This window comes from Anas acuta, chromosome 5 (genome assembly GCF_963932015.1).
Source record: "Anas acuta chromosome 5, bAnaAcu1.1, whole genome shotgun sequence".
In the NCBI taxonomy this organism is placed as follows: Eukaryota; Metazoa; Chordata; class Aves; order Anseriformes; family Anatidae; genus Anas; species Anas acuta.
Genome location: NC_088983.1, coordinates 63,953,622 through 63,975,776, shown reverse-complemented (window position 1 = coordinate 63,975,776; position 22,155 = coordinate 63,953,622). Strand labels below are relative to the sequence as shown.

General features: G+C 37.1%; 1 protein-coding gene across 1 annotated transcript; it reads left to right on the top strand.

Moving 5' to 3' along the window:
- Nucleotides 1-21,589, top strand: LOC137858038 (death-inducer obliterator 1-like). Its single transcript, XM_068685428.1, has 11 exons — nt 1-22; nt 1,381-1,834; nt 2,759-2,918; nt 3,578-3,694; nt 3,909-4,016; nt 4,605-4,740; nt 9,645-10,188; nt 10,699-10,852; nt 11,886-11,975; nt 12,622-12,826; nt 19,008-21,589. The coding sequence occupies exons 1-11, from the start codon at nt 1-3 to the stop codon at nt 21,587-21,589; spliced, it is 4,572 nt and encodes a 1,523-aa protein (XP_068541529.1).
- The last annotated feature ends 566 nt before the right edge of the window (nt 21,590-22,155 follow it).

Sequence of the window (22,155 nt, the reverse complement as noted above, 5' to 3'; positions counted from 1 at the left end):
ATGTCTGCTCTCACTGTAGCAGGTATGGAAGACCAAAAGGGTCCATTTGGTTTGTGGTGAAATTAACCAAAGTTGAATTTCTGCATCCTTCCCGGGAAGCACATAGCTCTCTGCAGATGGGGCTGTGGGACTAATTCTGATTACAAAACCTTGCTAGCTAAAAACATCAGATAATAATTAAAAAATTAAGAAATCACAAACTGGTCAGTAGTCAAATGCAGATTTATGAGGAGAAAAAAGACTTTTGGGGAAGTAACTTTAGCTTTTCTAATCAGAACAACTTCATCTCAGGAGTTGTTTCTTGGTTTCCCTCGGAACCGTTGTGCTGCCACAACGAATGTGTCACGGTAACTCTGATGTCCTGTAAACGATACTTCTGGCAAACTGAAGTGGAGCACATGACGTTTGCTGGCTGGAGAGTGTGTTTTGGCTTATTACGTTTTGCTGAACTGTTCCCGTCAGTGCCAAAATGTGGACAGGTGAAATGCAACCTACAGAAATGCTTGTTTTTAAAGTCCTGTGCAATTATAACTTCAGTATATGGAGTCTTCGCTTGTAATTTGTAAATTTTCTTGTGCATTATGTGTATTGTCAATATATTGATGTTAGAAAAAACATTAAATGGCAGTTTTGGATATTGTGAATGGAATAGTTGGTGGGAATTAAATAGCCGCAGTTTGAGCAATGGTTTTAATATTTAATTATTAAATATTATAGTATTAAATCTAGAGTTTAACTGGAAAGTAAATGAGAAGATCTGATAGTTTAGAGCGAGAGTGTGATACTCATACTAGCAACCAAATGGCTTGAACGTATATTTAAAATTTTAAGCAATTGATTTGTTGTTTAACTTGACTCTCTTTGCTTGCTCCTTAAAGTAGAAAGTTTGGAGCGAGGATTTCTGCTTAAATGTGAGATATGGGTTGTGTTGCTTTTTTTTTTTTTTTTTTTAAAAGACTTTGTGAAAATGTTTGCTTGTTTGTTTGTTTGTTTGTTTGTTTGTTTGTTTGTTTTGAAGCTTAATCATGAAGTCCAACTCAGGAATCTTTGAAGGTGGTGTCTTTTTTTTTTTTTTTTAATTTTCTTGCATAGCTTGTGACTGAGATTTTCAACCTTTACAACCAAAATGCAACTCTTTTAAACTCTTCCGACAGTCTCTGAGAAGTGCTCTCTGCAGGATCAAAGGCAAACTTCTTCTTAAAAAAGTCAACTTTTACACATTTTTTAAAAAGGCTTTAAAAATGAATGGCTTAAATTATATACTTGGTAGTTCTCCAGAGGTATTTCACAGACTTCCTTATAGGTTGACAGCTGGTCTTCATAAACAGGAAGTTATAATGTTAAGCATTTAATACTGCATTTTCTTCTTTGTTTTAACAGCTCAAAAGGAAGAGAAGAGAAACAAAGATAAAGCGACAGAGTTTATAGGGGCATCAAAGAAAGCTATTGCTTCAGCATCTATGGTGGAGAAACATGCATCTTCCCTCACTAAAAATTTTCCTCCAAAGAAGTCCCCTTCCATGTCTAGCACATCACTAATGAAGCAGACGCTTAAACCTGCTGGGAGTTTCAAAGGTGAAATTCCCAAGAAACCATCGCCTTCAACAGGCGGCGTTCCTTCAAAACAAGCAGCTTCTTCTCATGACTCGCCAGTTTCCAAAAAACTAGCTGCATCCAGTTTGGCTGGAGGACTCAAAAGGCCTTCGCCGTCTTCCGTTTCTACTGCATCTGGAAGCAGTCAAGCAAAAACACAAGCTAGCCCTATCCAGTCGCAGCCCAACTCGCAGATTCGACAAAATATTCGTCAGTCCCTAAAAGAAATGTTATGGAAGAGGTGGGTGGGAATTCAAAGCACTTATTTTATATAGGAAACTACAACTAGAAGTAAAGGGTTAGCCTGCAGAGTTTTGTTTCTTTCTTGCTAAGTGCTACTAAGGGATTTAATTTGTGCTAGAAATTACTACAAGTATTTTTAGCATTAGAGCTTTATTAAAAATAAAAAATCTGATGCCAAATAATTGGGCATGTGAAAAAGCCTTTAAAAAAACATCACTATCCCATTTGTAGTGAGAGACAATTACAGTTGAAGAATTAAATCACAGCATAGAGATGTTTATAATGCAGGTGACCTGAAGCTGATATCTGGCAATGGTGGTGTTTGGAGATGTAGGGGTTGTACGAAGCATAGTGTAGGGAATATCACAGTGAAAGGTTGGAAGGGCTTGCTGAGGCAGAGGTTCCTTCTTCTCCCAAAGTTAGCAACTGTATTACTTTTTTTTTTTTTTCTTAAAAAAAAAAAAAAGCTGAAACATTGTCCCACAAATATTAAAGCTCTTGTCAGCTGTCAAGACTTAGGCCACTGTGCTCTGGTAGTGTCTCTGAAATAGAAATGCTGTTCACAGTGGAGGGTCTAAGATTAAAACTGAAGTGTTTTAGCTCCCTCAGTAGCTCATGACAAAAAACAACAACAAAAAACTAATTGCAGTGTCATGAGTAGGAGGATTTGTAAGGACTGACCTGGCTTCAGTTCGTTAAGGCTGTCTTCCGTGGTCTTCTGTAGACAGTAGCAAAAGGTTGCCATTGTTGACATTTTGAGGTCCTGAGATAGACTTTGGCTTTGAAATGTGTTTTAAGGAAGTCCTCACTGAGTGAATAAAAGCGGGGTTAACTCCTTCCTCTGAAAATTTAGTTTTTATGAATGCTGCCTGAAGAATTTGTGCCTAACGTAAATGCGCATACCCTTTCTTGTTTTTAACAGAGTCAATGATAGTGATGATCTGGTCATGACAGAGAGTGAAGTAGGGAAAGTAGCACTCAATATTGAAAAGGAGGTGTTTAATTTGTTTCAAGTTACGGACAACCGATACAAGAGTAAATACCGTAGCATCATGTTCGATCTCGAGGACCCAAAAAATCAGGTTTGGAATTTACTTAAACAGTAAACGTACTGAAATATATTCTGTTTTTTAAATAATACATCAATATGTAGTTTCAAGAGAGAGACTTATGAGTTATGCTCTAAAAAATTGTTTTAAAGCCATTCAAATATTAAATAATCCAGTTGGAATGGAAGTCCAGTTGGATCGTGTGTATTTATTAAGATTGGCCTTTGTAGTGAAATATTTGTTTACTGAATGGCATTCTTAGAAAAAAAATAAATGTTTTTCTTCTGTGACGTTCTGTGGTTTGTATGGGAGACCACTTGTGTACATGATAATTTATCTTTTAAAGGAAAAAGAAGCTGGTGCAGATGGGAATAGTGACTAGACAACGTAATTTCTTTAAAAAAAATTCTACTATAGATATGAAACAGGAGTGGCAGTTCACCTCTCGAAATTCCTGTTCAGTAGAATTGATAGTATATTTTATGGAAATGTGGAAAATTCATACTTCATGATGATTTCATCATTAGTTTCTGGTTGCTGCACCGTGCTAAGTTTTCTTAAGATTAACTGGCATTTTTAATAGGGAATTAAGAAACCTGAAAGGGTTTTGACAGTCCAGCACTGCAAATCATGTTAGTTGCTTAAGTTATTCAGCATGGCAACAAAGTGTGTTTTTTGTTTGTTTTTTTTAGGGACTTCTTCATCGTGTTCTTCGTGGAGAAATCTCAGTGTCAAAACTAGTGAGAATGAAACCCGAAGAACTTTTATCTAAAGAACTGTCTGTATGGAAGGAGAAACCAGCCAAAGCGGTAAGCAATACAATTCTCCAGTGTGTCCTTAGATATGAACTAACAGTAACTTCACCAGCCCTTACCACCCATAATTAATATATTGTTTTCTTCCTAATGAAATATGAATAACGTAAGCTTTTTCTCTTCCACTAGCCAACTGATAAGAAAATACAAAATAAAATTATAAAATCAGTATGCAGACTTGTTACTAAAGTGTTTTTGTTTCTCTCAGATGTTAGAGTCAAGAAACAAATCACACGAGATCAAGAAAGCAGCTGTAAAACGGGAACAAGTGCCTGATGTAAATATGGAAGATTCTCCCCCGGTGTCTGATTCTGATGTAAGTATTAGCTATTGCTTTAGCATGGAGGTGCCAAGGGAGATAAATGCTAACTAGGGCCTCAAATTTTGTATCAGAAATGCAGGTTGTTTCAATGAACTGTAAGAATATCACCTAGTAGGTGTGCTATGAGCATTTTCCTTTTGGTTTGAAGGAATGCAACAACCTAATATCGGGCATATATCGCATGTGCTTCTAAAATATCAGATGATGCGTGTTTTTCAGACCTTTGCCTCAGTTTACAGCAAAATCTTAGCCAATTGTTTTCCCCCCCAAAAATGTGATCAGTATTACAATTCTGTATTCTCAGGAAGCAGTTAATGTGATAGTATCTACTTCAGAATTACATGAAATGAAATGAGGACAAATACTATTTGAGAACTCTGTTTGACATGATATTCTTAAACAAATGATAAAAGGGGAAGAATAGTTCAAAATTCCATCTTTTTGTAAGTGCTGCTCAGAGCAGTAGTTCTGCACAGCCCTTAATATCTTTTTAAAGAACTGGAATTAACGGTTTCAAAAGTATTTTTTTATGATTGAATTTAGCAATCAACCAGAATGTTTTCTGTGTTTGTTCATTTCCAGGAGCAGCAGAAGTCAACCCAAACTGTACAAAATGTAAATAGTGCTCCTTCTCTAGACGTTTTTAGCAGTATGTTGAAGGATACAACAAATGAACATCGAGCCCATCTTTTTGACCTGAACTGCAAAATCTGTACAGGTATCTACAGTGTTGACTTTAAAGTAAAAGAATTATTAAGAGCATTGCTTGCTTACTTGTTTTTCTCTTCAGACCTTTTCATTTTTAAACAGTAATCAAATTGGGGCTAATTCTGATTACAAGACCTTGCTAGCTAAAAACATCAGATAATAATTAAAAAATTAAGATAAGAAAAAATTAAGATAAAAAATTAAGATAAAAAAATCAGATAATAATTAAAAAATTAAATCACAAACTGGTCAGTAGTCAAATGCAGATTTATGAGGAGAAAAAAGACTTTTGGGGAAGTAACTTTAGCTTTTCTAATCAGAACAACTTCATCTCAGGAGTTGTTTCTTGGTTTCCCTCGGAACTGTTGTGCTTTCAGAACAAATGTGTCACGGTAACTGCTCACGGTAACTCTGATGTCCTGTAAACGATACTTCTGGCAAACTGAAGTGGAGCACATGACGTTTGCTGGATGGAGAGTGTGTTTTGGCTTATTACGTTTTGCTGAACTGTTCCCGTCAGTGCCAAAATGTGGACAGGTGAAATGCAACCTACAGAAATGCTTGTTTTTAAAGTCCTGTGCAATTATAACTTCAGTATATGGAGTCTTCGCTTGTAATTTGTAAATTTTCTTGTGCATTATGTGTATTGTCAATATATTGATGTTAGAAAAAACATTAAATGGCAGTTTTGGATATTGTGAATGGAATAGTTGGTGGGAATTAAATAGCCGCAGTTTGAGCAATGGTTTTAATATTTAATTATTAAATATTATAGTATTAAATCTAGAGTTTAACTGGAAAGTAAATGAGAAGATCTGATAGTTTAGAGCGAGAGTGTGATACTCATACTAGCAACCAAATGGCTTGAACGTATATTTAAAATTTTAAGCAATTGATTTGTTGTTTAACTTGACTCTCTTTGCTTGCTCCTTAAAGTAGAAAGTTTGGAGCGAGGATTTCTGCTTAAATGTGAGATATGGGTTGTGTTGCTTTTTTTTTTTTTTTTTTTAAAGACTTTGTGAAAATTTTTGTTTGTTTGTTTGTTTGTTTGTTTGTTTGTTTTGAAGCTTAATCATGAAGTCCAACTCAGGAATCTTTGAAGGTGGTGTCTTTTTTTTTTTTTTTAATTTTCTTGCATAGCTTGTGACTGAGATTTTCAACCTTTACAACCGAAATGCAACTCTTTTAAACTCTTCCGACAGTCTCTGAGAAGTGCTCTCTGCAGGATCAAAGGCAAACTTCTTCTTAAAAAAGTCAACTTTTACACATTTTTTAAAAAGGCTTTAAAAATGAATGGCTTAAATTATATACTTGGTAGTTCTCCAGAGGTATTTCACAGACTTCCTTATAGGTTGACAGCTGGTCTTCATAAACAGGAAGTTATAATGTTAAGCATTTAATACTGCATTTTCTTCTTTGTTTTAACAGCTCAAAAGGAAGAGAAGAGAAACAAAGATAAAGCGACAGAGTTTATAGGGGCATCAAAGAAAGCTATTGCTTCAGCATCTATGGTGGAGAAACATGCATCTTCCCTCACTAAAAATTTTCCTCCAAAGAAGTCCCCTTCCATGTCTAGCACATCACTAATGAAGCAGACGCTTAAACCTGCTGGGAGTTTCAAAGGTGAAATTCCCAAGAAACCATCGCCCTCAACAGGCGGCGTTCCTTCAAAACAAGCAGCTTCTTCTCATGACTCGCCAGTTTCCAAAAAACTAGCTGCATCCAGTTTGGCTGGAGGACTCAAAAGGCCTTCGCCGTCTTCCGTTTCTACTGCATCTGGAAGTAGTCAAGCAAAAACACAAGCTAGCCCTATCCAGTCGCAGCCCAACTCGCAGATTCGACAAAATATTCGTCAGTCCCTAAAAGAAATGTTATGGAAGAGGTGGGTGGGAATTCAAAGCACTTATTTTATATAGGAAACTACAACTAGAAGTAAAGGGTTAGCCTGCAGAGTTTTGTTTCTTTCTTGCTAAGTGCTACTAAGGGATTTAATTTGTGCTAGAAATTACTACAAGTATTTTTAGCATTAGAGCTTTATTAAAAATAAAAAATCTGATGCCAAATAATTGGGCATGTGAAAAAGCCTTTAAAAAAACGTCACTATCCCATTTGTAGTGAGAGACAATTACAGTTGAAGAATTAAATCACAGCATAGAGATGTTTATAATGCAGGTGACCTGAAGCTGATATCTGGCAATGGTGGTGTTTGGAGATGTAGGGGTTGTACGAAGCATAGTGTAGGGAATATCACAGTGAAAGGTTGGAAGGGCTTGCTGAGGCAGAGGTTCCTTCTTCTCCCAAAGTTAGCAACTGTATTACTTTTTTTTTTTTTTCTTAAAAAAAAAAAAGCTGAAACATTGTCCCACAAATATTAAAGCTCTTGTCAGCTGTCAAGACTTAGGCCACTGTGCTCTGGTAGTGTCTCTGAAATAGAAATGCTGTTCACAGTGGAGGGTCTAAGATTAAAACTGAAGTGTTTTAGCTCCCTCAGTAGCTCATGACAAAAAACAACAACAAAAAACTAATTGCAGTGTCATGAGTAGGAGGATTTGTAAGGACTGACCTGGCTTCAGTTCGTTAAGGCTGTCTTCCGTGGTCTTCTGTAGACAGTAGCAAAAGGTTGCCATTGTTGACATTTTGAGGTCCTGAGATAGACTTTGGCTTTGAAATGTGTTTTAAGGAAGTCCTCACTGAGTGAATAAAAGCGGGGTTAACTCCTTCCTCTGAAAATTTAGTTTTTATGAATGCTGCCTGAAGAATTTGTGCCTAACGTAAATGCGCATACCCTTTCTTGTTTTTAACAGAGTCAATGATAGTGATGATCTGGTCATGACAGAGAGTGAAGTAGGGAAAGTAGCACTCAATATTGAAAAGGAGGTGTTTAATTTGTTTCAAGTTACGGACAACCGATACAAGAGTAAATACCGTAGCATCATGTTCGATCTCGAGGACCCAAAAAATCAGGTTTGGAATTTACTTAAACAGTAAACGTACTGAAATATATTCTGTTTTTTAAATAATACATCAATATGTAGTTTCAAGAGAGAGACTTATGAATTATGCTCTACAAAATTGTTTTAAAGCCATTCAAATATTAAATAATCCAGTTGGAATGGAAGTCCAGTTGGATCGCGTGTATTTATTAAGATTGGCCTTTGTAGCGAAATATTTGTTTATTGAATGGCATTCTTAGAAAAAAAATAAATGTTTTTCTTCTGTGACGTTCTGTGGTTTGTATGGGAGACCACTTGTGTACATGATAATTTATCTTTTAAAGGAAAAAGAAGCTGGTGCAGATGGGAATAGTGACTAGACAACGTAATTTCTTTAAAAAAAATTCTACTATAGATATGAAACAGGAGTGGCAGTTCACCTCTCGAAATTCCTGTTCAGTAGAATTGATAGTATATTTTATGGAAATGTGGAAAATTCATACTTCATGATGATTTCATCATTAGTTTCTGGTTGCTGCACCGTGCTAAGTTTTCTTAGGATTAACTGGCATTTTTAATAGGGAATTAAGAAACCTGAAAGGGTTTTGACAGTCCAGCACTGCAAATCATGTTAGTTGCTTAAGTTATTCAGCATGGCAACAAAGTGTGTTTTTTGTTTGTTTTTTTTAGGGACTTCTTCATCGTGTTCTTCGTGGAGAAATCTCAGTGTCAAAACTAGTGAGAATGAAACCCGAAGAACTTTTATCTAAAGAACTGTTTGTATGGAAGGAGAAACCAGCCAAAGCGGTAAGCAATACAATTCTCCAGTGTGTCCTTAGATATGAACTAACAGTAACTTCACCAGCCCTTACCACCCATAATTAATATATTGTTTTCTTCCTAATGAAATATGAATAACGTAAGCTTTTTCTCTTCCACTAGCCAACTGATAAGAAAATACAAAATAAAATTATAAAATCAGTATGCAGACTTGTTACTAAAGTGTTTTTGTTTCTCTCAGATGTTAGAGTCAAGAAACAAATCACACGAGATCAAGAAAGCAGCTGTAAAACGGGAACAAGTGCCTGATGTAAATATGGAAGATTCTCCCCCGGTGTCTGATTCTGATGTAAGTATTAGCTATTGCTTTAGCATGGAGGTGCCAAGGGAGATAAATGCTAACTAGGGCCTCAAATTTTGTATCAGAAATGCAGGTTGTTTCAATGAACTGTAAGAATATCACCTAGTAGGTGTGCTATGAGCATTTTCCTTTTGGTTTGAAGGAATGCAACAACCTAATATCGGGCATATATCGCATGTGCTTCTAAAATATCAGATGATGCGTGTTTTTCAGACCTTTGCCTCAGTTTACAGCAAAATCTTAGCCAATTGTTTTCCCCCCCAAAAATGTGATCAGTATTACAATTCTGTATTCTCAGGAAGCAGTTAATGTGATAGTATCTACTTCAGAATTACATGAAATGAAATGAGGACAAATACTATTTGAGAACTCTGTTTGACATGATATTCTTAAACAAATGATAAAAGGGGAAGAATAGTTCAAAATTCCATCTTTTTGTAAGTGCTGCTCAGAGCAGTAGTTCTGCACAGCCCTTAATATCTTTTTAAAGAACCGGAATTAACGGTTTCAAAAGTATTTTTTTATGATTGAATTTAGCAATCAACCAGAATGTTTTCTGTGTTTATTCATTTCCAGGAGCAGCAGAAGTCAACCCAAACTGTACAAAATGTAAATAGTGCTCCTTCTCTAGACGTTTTTAGCAGTATGTTGAAGGATGCAAGAAATGAACATCGAGCCCATCTTTTTGACCTGAACTGCAAAATCTGTACAGGTATCTACAGTGTTGACTTTGTCTGAAGTAAAAGAATTATTAAGAGCATTGCTTGCTTACTTGTTTTTCTCTTCAGACCTTTTCATTGTTAAACAGTAATCAAAAACACTTTAAAATTAATTTTGTAGGTCAGATTTCAGCATCTGAAGATGAATTACCACCGAAGAAGATAAAATTAATGGCTTCTGCTAAAAAAGCAGTGTCAAAATCTAAACCAGAAGTTCAGCAAAAATATGAAAGTTCTGCACCAGCAGCAGCAGCGGAGCCTGCTAAAGAGGCCGCCTCTGAAAACACAGAGGAAACCGAAGTTGCACCTGCAGTAGAAGCAGTTTCCCAGTCAAGCTTAGAAAGAACTTACATCCCTACAACCCAAGGCCATGGCAACACAGATACTTCATCTGAAGAACCTTCGACTTTTCCTGCCTCTTGCACTGGTGCAGTTGTCACAACTGTAACAGTTTCTGGCCGAGAGCCTAGAACACCAATGAGCGGCTCCTCTGGTAGTACGACGACAGCCCTGCGTTCTGGTACTGCATCTGGTGAAGTTTTAACAGGGGAGACAAAGCAGGAAATGTCAAAACCAGTTATGACTGTCCCCAAATCAATATTAACAAAGCCATCGTCCTCACCAGATCCAAGATACTTAGCTGTTCATCAGTCACCCAATATCAGGTGTGTATATTTAATAGTAAGCTAAGCCACTGAATCTCTGGTCTCGCTATGTTCAGTGTGTTTGTCCCCCTTTGCTTCTTACCCTCCCCTGCCAATAATCAAAAGGCATGTTCAACTTTAAATGCGATTACCTGAACTTTAAATTTTTAATTTGTCATCTCCTTGTTTAACTTCTCTAGTTGGTAAAATTTTCTGAGCATCGTGATATATTGACAGTAAAAATTCTTCAATGTGTTTTAACAGATAAATAAAACTTATAAGATATTTGACTTTAAATCTGCATGTGCATTCAAATATATTAAGTGTTTGTGAGGGTTGGTTTAAAGCTGCTCCAGACTTTCATCCTATATTGGATGAAAGTGGAAAACATTAACAAAGCATTTACTAAGGCTTCTGTTACTTGCTTTTTTAAAAGAAAGTAATTGATCAATAAGAGGAGGGAAGAAAAGAAGAAGAAGGAAGCATTCTTACTGTGCTCTATAACGTTTCTCTTTTGGATTTGTTTTGCAGTGTTGCTGAGCCACGCTCACCTCAAGGCAGCGACACTTCTCTCTTCCTCTCTCGCCTCAACACCATTTGGAAAGGATTTATTAATCTGCAGAGTGTGGCCAAATTTATCGCTAAAGCATATCCTGTCTCCGGGTGCTTTGATTATCTTAGTGAGGTTAGCACTGACATGTTTATGCGTTTAGAATGTATTGCAGTTCCTGTTGTTAGAAAGGCTGGGGTCACTGTGTATGTTGTTATATTGGACGTGTAACAAAAAAAAAAATTGCATCCCTTTAGTAATCTCCTTTAGTAATAGGAACAGTAGCCTGAGGCAGGGGGGAGGAGAGAAAGCCTTTTAAAAAAATTCCTCACGTATTTGTGAAGAATTCTCATGTCTGTTAATATGTTTACATATATGTTAGTATCTAACATAGAATAATAGCTTGATTTCAAGATCAGTTTTTGATGAGAAGCATCATCAGCATGTGTTTTGAAAGAGATGCCTTGTTCTGCTCACAAACAGATGGATGGATCACTGATGTGATCTATTAGAAAAGTTTGGCCATTTATTAAAAATATCATGCTTTGATTAACTTTGATGCAACTGCTTTTATATTTTGGGAGGGTGTACATTCAACTAATGAGGTAGTATGACAGCTTGTGATGAAACAACTGAGCAGTTTCTTAACTTCTCTGAAGAAGTGTATTTGTTGTGATTGAGGGTTTCAGGCGTGTAGTTTAGGTCTTTTCTTAGGAGGGTTGGTGGCTCTCTTGTTGTTTTTGCTAAAACAGGTTTCACTGTCATCATGACAGGAAGCTAACTAGAATTCATATGGGTGCAAAAATTTCAGATAAATTGAAAGCGTAGATAAAAGCTATACTACATATAACAGGTTCCCTGTAAAAGCAAAGCTAACAAATAGAATCGGCTGATAGGCATACAAAAGTATTTGACCTTCCACTGCTATCTTCGTCAGGCAGTGCTTTTTCTGTTTTGTGTGTACTGCCAGCCTTCCAGTAATATGCCATAATGAACTCCTTGCATTTTGGAAACAGCCTGTCTGAAATTAGGAATGTATATGTGCAAGTTTAGTAAAACATAGTACTGTATTATCGCCTAAGCTACTGGGATGGGGCAATCTGTGCTGGTTCAAAACTGTAGCCTCTCTTTCCTTTTCTTACACGACCATGTAATGCTTCTTGTTTAGGATTTACCAGACACGATTCATATTGGTGGGAAGATCTCACCGAAGGCAGTCTGGGATTATGTTGGCAAACTCAAATCTTCACTTTGTAAGGTATTTACTTAAAATCCTTTGGAAAACCAGGAAGAAATACACAGCGGCTTTTGATAGAATTTCCTTGTTACTAATTTATATTGATGTCGATCACACCTGGAAAACTACTGCTACCACTTATTCCATTGAAATTTTTGATTTATTGAAGAAACAGGTTTGCCTGTTGAGCTGCCAATCGTCTTTCCCCTGTGTAGTAGTTAAACATTCATACAACCTATTGTTTTTTAATGATTGAATATAAACAATCTATTTATTCAGTTACTGAAGATAGAAATTCAATTTTAAAAGACTAGGAAATTATTAGTAAGTGTATGTAATAAATTTTACTACTAAAACCCTGATGGATTTAGTAAAAATGAAGCACGGTATGCAAATATAATCTAAGAATTTTCCATTTCTTTCCTAATTATTTGAATATTCTGAACCTAAAGAGGTGTAGCTTGATGTGAGATACGTAAATAGTTGGTCTTTCTGAAAATGACAAAATTGATTCTGGTTTAATATTACCAATTGAATGACAGTATTTTCTTAAATCTTGGTTTAAAGCTGCTCCAGACTTTCATCCTATATTGGATGAAAGTGGAAAACGATTTTATTTGCTGATGTGTTACAGGTTGAATTTTTCCACTTTGATTTTGTATTTCAGGAATTGTTTTTGATTCGTTTGATTCGTTTCCATCCTGCCACAGAAGAAGAAGAAGTTGCCTATATCTCTCTCTACTCCTATTTTAGCAGTCGTCGTTGTTTTGGTGTTGTAACTAATAACAACAGACATGTCAAGAATCTCTACCTGATCCCACTGAGTTCTAAGGACCCAATTCCTTCCAACCTCTTGCCCTTTAAGGGACCAGGTAAGCACAAAATTTAGGGGAGGTTAACTGCTAGGTAAAATTACAAAACGAGTAAATCAGAGACCAATTGGTTTTGAATGTTTAATGTAAGCATAATTAAAAAATATATAATTTTATAAAAAGATTTTAAAAGTGTGCATATAGGAAAAAATTGCAAAGTCAATCATCTCAAGGTGCCATGGTCTGAAACTCACATAGCCTTTCCAACAAGATAAATCTCTGCTGTTAGGAGGATTTGTTTACCCATAAAATGGAGTACATAGAACAGCCACTATATTGAGACAAACAAGCAAACATTATGAGAACATTCAACCGACCCTACTTTCAACAACCCATAAATCCACCAAGTTTTAGGTCCCTACAAGCCATGTGCTGTCCCCTAAATCACATAGGAGACTCTTATCCCACGGAGCAGTCAAGAAATCTCTGAAGACAAAGGTAACGTTTATGGTTTCACTACATTGTTGTTATCTCATGGTATGTATTACGCTGTGCATGCAATATGCATGTACACGGGGTCTGAAATATTCTGTGCTACCTGGATCAAGTTCCAGACAAATCACTGACTTCAGAACATTGGTTTGCCTGGGAGCAGGCAAATTCCTTTTGCGTAGGTGGCAGACAGTAGGTGGTATAGGTTGGTATATATTACGCTCTTCTATTTTTAGTTAGAGTTATCAGCAGTAATGTATGGCTTGAATTTGCTCCATCTTTGTGCACTGAACATGGAAACAGAAGAAATGAGAATGAATTCAGATGTGAAACACCTTTATATTACAAAATTTGAAGTCACCTTCATCTGAGGATGGAGGCGGTGCATATGCTTAGTTTCCAAATAAGTACCTTTTTTCATCTAGAGTAACAGGTTGAGGAGCTTAAGAGCTACACGTTACAATGAAGGCAATACTGCATTGTTGTAAGGATGGTTTGCAAAATACTAAACAGCGCAAAATAATTACACATTAAAACATGTAAGGAGCTGACCTTTCTGACAAGCTGACTGTCCTCTGCTACCCAAATACAAGTTTAGGACTAAACTCAATGAAGCATTCTCAGGGCTTATATTCATAAACAGAGGTGTGTTCTGCCTGGCCAGGTTTTCACATGTTAATGGCATACGACTTAAAAAACAATAACAAAAAAACACCACCAACAAGTAATGTAATGCTAGGAAAATACTCTTCTTTCCTGCATGAAATTGCAAAGGGCGCTTGCTTTGTGTTCTTGGACAAGATTTTTCTCATACGCTCTGAGCCTGTCTTAACCTGCTCTAGGGAAGCATTTAAATGATCTTCCCCTCCTTGCATTCTTGAGCAAACATAGGCTGTCCTTGTACATTATCTTTTATATTTCTGTTGTAGATTTCATTTCAAATGAAGCTTTTAAAGTGGAGGCCTGGCAAAAGTAGACAGACTTGTTAGTATTAGTATAGAAATGAGGAATGTCAGGCTGGTTTTTACAAAACGTAAATAGGAAAAGTTCTTTCAAAACTGGAGGTAATTGCCCAGAAGAAACATAGGTATAAACACTTGCAGGCATGTATTAATACCGCAGCGTAAAAGACTTGTAATACATACTTGTTACTGACATCTGACGGAATTTACTGTTGTTTATACCCAATAAAGATATTTTTGGGAAAGTGGTCATTGTCTCCTTAAATGTGTGTACCTTCAAATAGAGTTTAGCAAGTACTCAAAAAACATGACAGTGTAAGATACTTTGATAAATATGACTGGGGGCGGGAGGAGGGGGAGGACAATAATCCCATCACTCCAGAAGTCCTAGCTGGAAGATATTCCAGCTGTATCAACCAGCTCCATCAGGTGCATACGGATTATGAATCTGTTATGAATCCTGTTTTCTGATGGACTGGATTTGGAACACAACTGAGGACCTCTGACCTGCTGTAGTGCCTAGAAGATCTACAAAACTTTGTCATGGGTGATATAGAGGAACATGGAAGGATATTCACATTTATTCACTTCAACCACCTCAGATATTTATTACCAGATATTATCTGTTGGTGGGATGTTCAGCATTGTGTTTTTTTTTTTTTTTTTTTTTTTCTGGTAGTTTACTGTGTGTGAATTTGTTTGTCTCGTTTCACATACACACAACACTATTTAGCACTTTCATCTGTAGATCTGAAAACACTTTGAAAAAAAATTAAAAGGTATAATCAGTCATTATTAGCACTAGGAAGACGCACTTATGGAGGGATTTATTGGCAATGTTGGCAATGTATCGGGTACCATACATATTTAATATAGAAGAATTTTAATTTAAAAAGTGTATCAGCAGAGGGCATGCCGCAGTATCTCTTCCGTTAGTTTAAGCTTGGAAGTGTTTTTAAGTATGAAGGCATGAAATCTCTTCAAGATATTTAGAGTACTCATACCAGTATGGAAAGCAGCAGTAGTAGAACAACATATTTTTGATGTCAGCCACTCCCATTCAGCAAATGTACCGTAATGTGCAGCAGTGTTACAGCGGTGGAAGTGATCTCTATCACTGAATCCAGATACACCAACTTGATAGTTTTCAATCATGCTTTCACAATTAACTGGGACAAGTATTTAAACGGCGTGTTGATAATGATTACAGCTTTGCTTGTATTGGTCTCTGCAGTTAAAAGTGTGGCATAGGTCTGTTCCCTAAGTTTTGCCATCAGTGTACAGAAATTAGGGATGTATCCTTAGTGGTACAGTTAACTTCCTAGCAGCTGCGGATGGTAGGGACAATATGTGGCCATTACGTAGATAAATACTGCAAAACTGATTTCATGAAAATAAAAAACGTATTTAACGAAAAAAAAATATTAATCCCATAGTAATATTTAATACATCTTGTTTAAATAGATTTAATTACAGGATGTAACTTGATAACACCATCGTGGTCTTCAAATGCAGAATGCATTTAACAATATTTTATAAATAATTTAGCATCAAAAGCTACTAACATAGCTTGCAGCACTTAAAATGCTTGCTTGTGAAAGATAGTTATTGAGCAATAGTTGGAGACTGCAGCCAACATTTTCATTTAGTTATTACCTAAAATTAGGCACTTAACCTATTTATGGATATTGAAACCTATTTACGGATATGGAAATGGAATGGGACTGAGCTTTGAAGTGCTGGTCTGGCTGTATATTTCCATCCAAAAGAAGCACTTACTGTGTGATCGCTTTGGATTGAATGAATTTAGAAACTGGGTTAGGCATCTGTTGAAAACTACAGTATCAAAATGTAAAGTTTTAATGGATTTCTTCTCTGACCAAACTAAACAGATTCAGTTATAACCGTTGTTAATTTAGCTTTGGAATTTATCTTGAACGTGTGTTTAAGTTTTACTCTGATTTTATTAGCGATGATCTCTGTCTCTTACAGGGATTCAGAACTGTTTTTCTATCTTTTTGCTGTTAATTTTAGATACACAGTCCAATAGATTTTTGAAACCTGCTCGTTTCAATTAGTCAGTGTTTGAGATGCATGTTGTGACTAGTTGGATAAATCACAGGTCTCTGCAGAAGGGCAGATAACCAATACGTTAACGACAGAAGAACAGTGAATGCTTACGAGGAGTTTTAGGGTGAACACAGATTTGAGAGATCCTCTGCACGGGTCGATGCTGACCAAATGTGGAGTCGTTACTCACATGCTGATAAAGAAAAAATGTAAAGCAGTCACTCAGAGTGAATCATACCCAACTATTGAGTCTCTTCAGAGTGTACACAGTCTTCCCAAGTAAGCTGTCTTTTGAGCTATGCCCTGATGTTATGTATTAATGTAACTTCATCTGGGGTAGTAAACTATAGTGATCAGAATTGCTAGGATTGCTTTTAGGCAGTGGGTTGAAAGGAGTTTTTAACTGGGTGAATCAAGGATTTGTGATCCTTTCCAAATAATCTTAGATTCACCAAAGATAATTACTTGTTTAGTTCCTGTCCTGCCTCCTTTCGTTGTACATCTTGCCGTCCCTGCCCTCTCACAAGGGCAATCTGTATAGAATTATAAGCAAACTAAATTATAAGCAAGTCTTAGTTTTGGTTAGTATAGCTAGGTCATTTTCTTGATGCATTTATAATTCGTGTGTATATATATATATATTTCTAACCATGGAAGAAAGTGAAAATTGGCAACACAAAATACTGAAATACTAGATCTGGAGGAAAAAACTTGGCACTGAATTTTAAATGTACAAGTAGGAAATAATATGTGCTACTAAATGAAAAATAGAAGTTTATTTAAACCAGCATGGCCAACATCCTCTCAACCACAGAACTATGTAAAACTCAAACACTGAACTTTGAAGTAATCTGAAATCAGCTGTGGAGCTAGAATGCATTCAATCAAATTTCAGTGTTATTTTTTTTCCAAATACTTAAAATGAGAGCTGCTTCTGATAGGAAACTTCAAGTAGATTTTGCATTGGCCCCAATTTTTTCTGTCTTTTTGCAAAGACCTTCTAGTGAGTAACCAGATTTTGCTGGTCTCTCCATTATGTGGCTAAAACAGGCGTGCTGCACTATTACCAGTCACAGTCAGAAGAACACAGAATTTCAGAATTTAGGCAGGTTACTGCTTAATGAAATCTTTATGCTTAATGAAGCTGTGTTGAAGAAGTCATCGTCTTGATTTACCTGGTTATAATCCTCTTGCTGAGGAAACCTCACATTGAACTTAAGAAATAGGCTTACCTCATTTAATTCTTTCTTAGCGTACGTGAATATAATTTCAGCTATACAAATAAAAACAGCTGATGTAATTTTCTCATAAGATAGTAAATTTAGGAGCCCCCTTAAAACTTTGAATTCAGTTGTTTCAGCAAAGGTTCATACTTATGACTGGTAATGGCAAATAGAATTTATCTGCAACTATGGGAAGTTTGGGTTTTTGCTGGTATCAAGAAGTTTTCAGTGGCAATAATTAGTTATTTATAAGTTGTTCCTTAGTGAGCAGTTGGTTTTGTTTAGTAAGAGACTAAAGATATACATAAATTCATATATTACACCTCTTTTAAACTCTTACTTAAGGGTCATGAATATAAGGGACAGTGTAGGTTTTAGAGTCCTCATCGTATAACCACAGTAAATCTCTTTGCTGTTAGTTTCATTTCTCTATTATTGGTTCCTTGCTGGATGCAAATATTAATATGGCTCCCAAATGAGGATCTCAAGTCACTAAATCCAGAAGTTAAAATCCTCTCTTTATATGTTTTTTCTACATTTGCCACTGACTGTATGTTAAAGGATTTATTCCCTGCTCTTTATTCTGGTTGTATTTGTCTTCCACGAGTGCCTGTGGGAAATGTGAATGTACAAGGAAGGAATACAATAATGTGAAACGGACCTTCAGCTGTTTGCATTTTTCCTCTTTATGGGAAACTTTCCGGTCATTTCTGGAAATGCTTCTCCAGGGATTCAAGCCTGAAGCTTTCACAATGGAGTAATTCTGCTCACATTTCTTACTTAGGGAAGGGTCTGTGGCATCAAACTCAATTCTACAACAGTGTTAAAAGTCACCTTGATGGAATGGTGTAAATGTCAGTCCGGTATTTTAGCACAGATTAGAACAGAAATGTAATTATTAAGTTTAACAATGCCTCGTGCTTTCTTTGTAACAGAAAGTGAAGTGTTTGTTGTTGTTGTTTGTCTGTTTGTTTGTTTTAATAGCATTAGTTTTTTTCTCTTTATTTCTAGTTCTTCAATTCCAACGTAGCCCTACAGAAAGTTAGATTGCTTGTCCAGGTTTTCTCACTTATCAGTATCTCTGTGTATATAAGGTATTTGCAAAGCATTTAGAAAGGAAATATTTGATTGGGGGAGGAAGTGGACAATAATAAGTAGAAAGTAATAATACAAAAATAGGAAAACTTTCTTTAATTTTTGAACAGCAGAGACATTTACAAGGACATCTTTCAGTAAGATTCACCTGTTACTGCAATATTAAAAAAATATCAGGGAAAGAATTAAAACATTTTTAGTTACTGTATACAAATTTATATAAATAGTAATTAAATATAGACACATAGGCTTATGGGATAATGTCACTGCATGAAATTTAGAAGAACTGTTACTGTTACGACTCATAGCTGCCATTATATAAAATGATAAGTTCCTATTGAGAACACAGATAAAAAATAGTAGTTTTTTTACATATGCAATCTTTGTGTTTCCTTTCAGGTCTCGAGTCTTCACGTCCAAATTTAATTCTTGGATTGGTTATCTGTCAGAAAGGGAAGCGTCTTGCTACTACCATGGATACAGACAAAATAGAGAAAAAGCGCAGCCGAATTCAGGTGCAAGAGGAAACAGAAACATCGCTGTACTCTAAGGGGCCAGTAGCTTCTTCACAAGAAAAGAAAACTCCGAAATACACACTGTATTCGGGAGACTCAGCTGTAAGTACAACACTACCTGGATCTCCTCCACCTCCACCCCCACTTCCCGTTCCAGAAACCTCATCAGTCACACCTTCAGTATTAAAAATACCGTCCTCGACTAAGAGTGGAACCACAAGTACTGTACCACCACCAGTTTCAGCTACCGCTTCTACAAGTGCTACTGCTATGCATTCTTCATCCTCAAAAAATACCACACCTCTTGAGTACATCCACCAGACACTTTTTGGTAAAAAGAAGACTTTTGAACCTCTTGCTAAGGAGACTGAAACTGTCCAGTCTTCAAATCAGGAAGCTAAAGCAGCTGTGGATGGAGGTGTGTCAGCTGTTCCTTTGCTAGATCCCATTGTACAACAGTTTGGACAGATGTCAAAAGACAAAGCTATAGAAGATGAGGAGGATGACAGGCCATACGATCCCAAAGAAGAATATGATCCAGAGAAAGCTTTTGAAATGCAGACCGGTGAAAGCAAAAAACTGTATAGTGTGGAGAAGCCCAGTAACACAGCAGAACTAAAGGATGAGGCCTATGATCTGGAAGACAAAACTATCTTGGAGGAAGCAAAAGTTACGGTTGATGATTTACCTAACAAAATGTATACAGACACTAAAAACACTTCCGTGGAAACACCTGCCTCGTATGTGCCAGATTTATCTGCGTCTTCATCCTTGGTGGAACTGCAAAAAATGTTAGAAGAATTAAACAAACAACTAGAAGAGCAGAAACGACAAACTGAGGAGCAAGAAGAAGCCCTCAGACAACAACGAGCAGCTGTTGGTGTTTCAGTGGCTCACTTCTCGGTGTCTGATGCTTTAATGTCACCTCCACCAAAATCTTCCCTAATAGAGACTGAATTGTTCCATCAGGACCAACAGGCTGCGCAAAAAGTAGATTTACCTTCATCTTCCAATCAGCAAGCACAAGTTTTAAACCAGAGCTGTGACCCTCAAGCGAGTTTTCCAAACACTTTGCAGACTTCACTTGGTAAGGAAGATAAAACTTTAATTCCTGCTACTCAGCTTAGTTACGGTGGTGATAACTGGGTTTCCAGTGAAAAGCCTCCTGCAGTGCTCCAAAAAGAGGCACCTAATAGCAAATTTGAAAATACTGTTCAAGTTACTTTGGAAAATGTGAGTCAAGCAGTTTCTGCAGAACCTTCTACATCCAGGCCTTTACGTAAAGTGCTGCTTCCGACACCTCCAAGTACGTCTTTTCAGCCTAATTTCTCCACATCTAATGACAGTCAGTCTTTGCAAGATATGCACAAAGTATCCTGGTCAAACGAGGCAAATCCAATGTTTACTTCTCAGGAAAAGGGACCTGGTCACTTTGAACCAGACAGGGGTCTTTCTGCGGTGCAATACGAAGAACAAAGAAACCCTCAGCCTCATCAATTTGTAGAACAAACTGAATCTCCACCAGTTCAGGGTGAGGGTGGACCTCTCCCACAGCACTTTGAGGAGAACCGAGCTGGAGGTCCGTTTTCTTTGTCTGGGCAGAAAGGAGGACCTCCAGCACCACTGATGCTCAATGCACACGCAGGACCTCATGGACCTAATTTTAGAGGCCCAGCGCCACAGTTCTCAGAAGAGCATGTTTCTCCAAATAACGATGGACAAAGAGGATCTGCCCCTGGAAGATTTGGAAGTCAAAAGGGCCCCATTCCTGCCTTATTTTCTACGCAGCATGGACCACAGTCGCCACAAAATATGAAGCCAACCCCAAGACCACTCCTGGACCTTCCCAGTCATCCACCAGGCCACAGAAAGGAGATGTGGGAGGAAGCTGGGCCGTCTGCACCTCTTTCTGGTATTCCTGGGCAAGGGCCCGAGTCAGAAGGACAGTGGTCAGGATCTGACTTCCGAGAAGGCAAAAATCTTGAATTTAGAGGCCAGACATTTGAAGGGAGACAGAGAGAGAGATACGAAGGAGGAAGTAAAGACAAGGTTTTAGATCAGCCAGAGCCTCAGCAAGCAGAGAATCGACAAAGCAGACCCTTTGAGGAAAGACGAAGGGATCGAGAACATGGCAGACCTTGGGAAACAGACCGTGGCAGAAACTGCAACAGAGACAGGGACTGGGAGAGACACAGAGACAAAGAATGGGATAAAAACAGAGACAGAAACCAACGTGACAGAGAACGATCAAGAAGCAGAGACAGAGATCGTGACAGAGACCGAGACCGGGATCGAAGCAGGGAAAAAGAGCGCGATCGAGACAGAGATCGAGATCGTGAAAGAGGAAAAGATCGGAAAGATCGCAGTAAAAGTAGGGAGATCGGTAAAGAGGTGAAGCCAGAAACACCTAAGGAAGGTCAGAAACCAACAGAGGCAGAAGCTTCATCTTCCACTAATCAGTCATAGAACTATAACTGCTGTTATATTTCCCATAGATAATAGACACCACTGCAAGGACTGAGTCAATGTCTTCTGTATATACTGTATATTCTCACCTTTGCAAAAATGCTGTTGTAAATCTAGCCTTACAAAATGTACTGACAAATTAGCAATTTTTGAACAACTGTGAACGACAATATTCAAATAGGTAAAAGGCAAGAACATACTGGACTTTCACTTGCTGCATATTTGACAAGGAGTCAAATATTGCTGTCTTGTTTATTTTACAATGCAAGGGTCATGCGTATTTAGGAGAAGGCTGCAGAAGAACAGTGTTACTGATTATTGGACGGAGGATTTGAAAATGGAATGTTATAAGCTTAAAGTGCACTATCTTCCTTTTTATATACAGGTATTTTGTGTTTTGAAATCCATCTGTTAAGTGTACAACAACGAAGAAAAACGTACCTAGTTTTTCATGTGGATGAGGGGTTTTTAATTTCACATTTTTACAAACCTGCAATTAAAGAGTATATAGAAGTAGCACCTTTATAACCAGCAAAAAAATTAAAAAAATCAGACATCTATTGGCA